Source organism: Galeopterus variegatus, unplaced genomic scaffold (assembly GCF_000696425.1).
Source record: "Galeopterus variegatus unplaced genomic scaffold, G_variegatus-3.0.2 Scaffold15041, whole genome shotgun sequence".
Classification (NCBI taxonomy): Eukaryota; Metazoa; Chordata; class Mammalia; order Dermoptera; family Cynocephalidae; genus Galeopterus; species Galeopterus variegatus.
The window spans coordinates 19339-24330 of record NW_007741152.1 but is presented as its reverse complement, the minus strand read 5'-3'; the positions used below and the strand labels follow the sequence as shown (position 1 = coordinate 24330).

Sequence of the window (4992 nt, the reverse complement as noted above, 5' to 3'; positions counted from 1 at the left end):
TAATTCTTAATTCACTTTTATTTCCATGTTCTTGATGTTACTTACATATTTTATGTGTATCTATTTCATGTCTTTATTGTCAATGTGTTTGACTTAAGCCTATATAAAATTTTATTCTAAGTAAAATAGATTCTATGGAGGAAAAATAACTATGTTAACTTATTTCTCAAATTAAATAATTTTCACTTAAGTACATTTGAGGGAGGCATTCATGTGTATTTAGTCTTGACCATCAAAACAGAAGCAACCAGGTGTACTTCTTGTGCTGTATTAGGTTTCTGTTACTGCATAACACACTACCTCAAACTTAGCTTAGAACAACACATATTGATGGTCTCAGTTTCCATAGTTCTCAAGCCCGAGCATGGCTTAGCTGGGCCCTCTGCTCAGGGTCTTAACAGGACTGCAGTCCCTCATCAGAGGCTCAACAGGGGAAAGATCCCCTTCCAGAAGCCCAGAAGCCCTCATGTTGTTCAGTATATAAGTATGTCCCATGCAATTTTTGTGGCATAGTTATATAATGTTTTCTGTTTATGCAAAGTTCAGATTTAGTTGTGTGTCCTGTATATTATCTGGCAGCCTTACTCAGATCCTAACCTTTGTTGTCCCTCTCAAAACAGGGTAGCTTATTTCACAATCAGCAATAGGGTCTCCTCTCTTCAGAAAAGGCCAGTTTTTCTTAAGGGTTTTTGCCTGATGAAGTCAGGCCCTTTCTGGTCATCTCATTTGAGGCCTTGATTACATCTCTGCACATTTGCCCTATAGCAGAAGCTGATTGTGGATATGAAATCTCATAACAGGACTGCAGTCACTCATCAGAGGCTCAACAGGGGAAAGATCCCCTTCCAGAAGCCCAGAAGCCCTCATGTTGTTCAGTATATAAGTATGTCCCATGCAATTTTTGTGGCATAGTTATATAATGTTTTCTGTTTATGCAAAGTTCAGATTTAGTTGTGTGTCCTGTATATTATCTGGCAGCCTTACTCAGATCCTAACCTTTGTTGTCCCTCTCAAAACAGGGCAGCTTATTTCACAATCAGCAATAGGGTCTCCTCTCTTCAGAAAAGGCCAGTTTTTCTTAAGGGTTGTTGCCTGATGAAGTCAGGCCCTTTCTGGTCATCTCATTTGAGGCCTTGATTACATCTCTGCACATTTGCCCTATAGCAGAAGCTGATTGTGGATATGAAATCTCATGAGGGAATCATACACAGGACATGTACCAGGGGCTGGAGTCCTGAGGGTCACCTTGGAGTTCTGTCCACCACAGATGGTGTGAAGGACAGTTAAAATGTGAATGCCTTGCCTCAGGGAAATATATTCATGTAGTCTGAATAAATAAAATAAGGTTTTATTCATATTAAAAATGCTGTTGGTATCTCTTCATTAAAAACAATGAGCTTGGTACTCTACATAGTGATTTTACACAGCACTTTATGCTGAAATTGGCCAGCACACTGTCTGAAGCTCCCTGTTTTGCTCTGCAGGTGGTAGAGGCTCCGGGCACCTCCAGGTGCACCCTCCCTGGGAGCTCCAGTGTGGTGCAGTCCAGCCTGGCCTACTGCAGCAAGGACATTATTTTTACACATGCTGCAGCTACTATGAAATGCCCAAGTTCAGGCAAAGAACAGAAGCCAAAACCTAAGGAGAAAATTGTCGCAAAATTTGTGTAAAAGTGTTTTCTCCCTGAGACTTGTTTTTTTATTTATCTTAGAATGTAGGGGACAGCAGGTACAGATGTACTGCAGATAGTATCACCTTTACCTTTGTCTTCCACCTTTTCCATGTATTTGTTTTTTATTACCCATTAGCTGAAATTCAGTCATGTAAATGCAGTAAAGCAAAGGCAGGCAACTCGCTGCTGCATGGAGAACATAAGACTTCAGGACACTGGCAGCAGTCTTGAAAAAAGAGTTGGTAGCTACCCGACGGAGTTTGTGTAGAAAGTAGGCACACAGGGCAGTTAGGATGGAGGTGAGCTCTGGACGAGGCTACATTCTTCATTTGAGACCTCACTCACAAGATTGTTTATGGTTTTTATTTATTTAATTTCAATAGACTTTTGAGCAGTTTTAGGATCACAGCAATATTGAGCAGGAAGTAGAGAGATTTCCCACGTATACCCCTGACCCACACATGTGTAGCCTGTCCCATTATCAACATTGCCCAGCAAAGTGGTACATTTGTTACAATTAATGAAACGAATTTACACATCGTTATCATCCAAAGACCATAGTTTACATTAGAGTTCACGCTTTTTTGTGTATTCTGTGGGTGTGGACAGATGTTTAATGATATGTATCTACCCTGGTGCTGTTGCAGACTTTCATTGCCCTGAAATCCTCTCTGCTCTGCCTATTCATCCGTTTCTCCTCCATAACCTCTGGTAACCTCTGATCTTTTTACTGTCTCCATAGTTTATGTGTTTTTATTTACTTATATACTTATTTTTTATTTTAGTTTTTGCTAAAATAGAAATTTATTTAGTACAAATGTGAATATTAGCAAAAAAGAAAAATCTCAAATCAACAAGTATCTTTGCATGTTAGGAAACTAGAAAATGAACAAACTAAGCCCAGACCTAGCAAAGAATGTAAATAATAAAAATTAGAGCATAGGTAAAAGAAACAGAAAATAGAAAAAATGGGAAAATCAATGAAACTGAATGTTGGTACTTTGATGAAATCCACAAAATTGGCAAACGATCATCTAGATTGACTAAAAAAAGAGAGAAGACTCAAATAACTAAAATCAGAAATGAAAGAGGGGTCATTACAACCAAATTTACAGAAATCAAGAGGGTCATAAGAGAATACTATGAATTATTGTTGGTCAACAAATTAGATCATTAGATGAAATGAATGAATTCCTAGAAACACAACACCTACTAAAACTGAATTTTGAAAGAAACAGTTTGAACAGAACTAGTAAGATGAGTGATTACCATTTTTTGGATTGCTGGTGGGGTAGGACTCCCTTGAGGATTTCTTGTAGGGCTGGTGATGTGGTGGTAAACTCCCACAATTTTTGTCTGGAAAATAAATTATTTCTCTCTCATTTCTGAGGGATAGCCTTGCTGGCTGGCCATGGTATGCTTGGCTGGCAGTTTATTTCTTTTAGTATTTTCAATATGTCATCCCATTTCCTTCTGTCCTGCAGAGTTACTGTTGAAAAGTCTGCTGTTAGTCTGATAAGGGCTCCCTATAAGGTGACTTGATGCTTTTCTCTTGCTTCTTTTAGAATGTTCTCTTTGTTTTTGAGCTTTGCCAGTTTGACTATTGTGTGTCTTGGAGAGGATTATTGGGGTAAATCTGTGTGGGGGTCTTTGACTTTCCTGGGTCTGGAGGTCCATGTCTCTCCCTGTTCCTGGGAAGATTTCCATTATTATTTCACTGGATAGGTTTTTCATGCCTTTTCATGTCTCCTCTTCTTGAACACCCTTGACTTGAATTTTTGTGTGCTTAATGTTGCCTGCTAGCTCTCTTAGATTTTCTTCCTTTTAAAAAATTGTTTTCTTTTCTTTTTGTTTGTTTGTTTCTTTGTTTCCCTGGGTGATTTTGAAAGGTGTGTCTTCAAGATGAGAAATTTTTTCTTCTGCTTGTTCTGTCCTGCTGCTTAAGGCTATTGGTTGTGTTATTTTGTTGAGTGAATCTTTTAGTTCCATGAGTTCTGGTCATTCTTTTGTAAGGTATTAATCTCTTTGTAAATTTCCTCCATTATATCCTAGATTTTTTTTTCTCATTTCTTTATGTTGTCTGAGTCTTCTCTTATCTCAGTGAGTTCCTTTAAGATTGTTGCTTGGAATTCCCTTTCAGTCCTTGCAAGGGCTTCTTGCTATATAGGGTCTGGTATTTCTGAGTTACTGTATTTTTTGATGGTGTCATTTTCTTGGGTTTTGTTATTTCTAGTATCTCTATGTTGATGTCTGGTCATCTGGTAGAGGACAGTTTTTTTCTTCTATTACTCTGGAGTGGGCTTTGAAGAGAGGGATGTACTCTTCTTTTTCCAGACTCCACTGGTGGCTTTCCTTGTGTCAATGCAGTCGAGTGTCTCATGGGCTGCCTGCATGACAGCTGTGCTACTGTGGTGGTCTTGAGCTGCTTTTGCAGCAGCCATGGCTGTGGTGATGGCTGTAGTGGCCCACCCACATGGAAGTGGTATTTTGTTGTGCTCCATGCCTGCTTCCAGGCAGGAGATGCTGCCCTCAGTTCATGCCAAGGACTCTGGGCATGGCCTGCTTCCGGCTAGAGGAGGCTGCCCTTGGCTGCTGCCAATATTGTCCTGTTTTGGTGCTCTGTGGAATTTGGGGAGAATTCAGGGATGGCTAGAAATCACAAGTTCTTGTCCAGGCCTGTCCTGGGGGTCATATTGATGTTACATTTATGACAAGCAAAGTGTTAACTAGCACTGTTTGGAGAGTTTTCTTGATTATTTTCAAATGCTTATGTAATTTTTAGGTGACTTAATTTTTAAGGTTGGTCGTTTTGAATCATAGAACTGACAAAGACGTGGTTGCTGCTGCACCCAGGGGGAGAATGGCAGCACCAAGCATGCCCTGGGCCTGGCAGAGGATAAAGAAACATCATTTGTGCTCTTCTTGCATCCTGTGTCACTGCTCTCATAACTCAGCAAGGATCCCTCTGTGTCAGGGATCTTCTTGTTGCTTAAAAAGTTGGAATCCTGAATAAGAGGTGGGAGTGCTAAGGGTTGGCTGGATGTGTAAGGGTGGCCAGACTGCTGCTGAGCAAATGTGTGCAGACTCAGGGTAGATGACCCAAAGAAGAAATAGGATTATGATCTTTCTTGTTCAGTGAAATGAAGTGGAGGTGTACTTTCGGGCCTTCTTAACGATTGGGGTTTTACTGATTATCCAGGGAGGTGTTAAAAGCTCTTCTCTGCACAAGAGATCAGCTCCAGAAAAAAAAGAAGGCACGGTGAAGAAGGCGGTGGTGGCTTTTTCTAGGAGCAAATCCCTTGGGAAGGAGACAACTTGTG

At 40.2% G+C, this 4992-nt stretch overlaps 1 protein-coding gene across 1 annotated transcript in view; it reads left to right on the top strand.

Annotated features, from left to right (window-relative positions):
* LOC103582138 (death-inducer obliterator 1-like) overlaps nucleotides 1–4992 on the top strand; it is a gene marked incomplete at its 5' end in the record, with an annotated part of 23598 nt that overhangs the window by 2360 nt on the left and 16246 nt on the right. The window contains one exon of the mRNA XM_008563817.1: nucleotides 1485–1666. Within this exon, the coding sequence (XP_008562039.1) occupies nucleotides 1485–1666 (182 nt within the window). The remainder of the gene's footprint in view (nucleotides 1–1484; nucleotides 1667–4992) is intronic.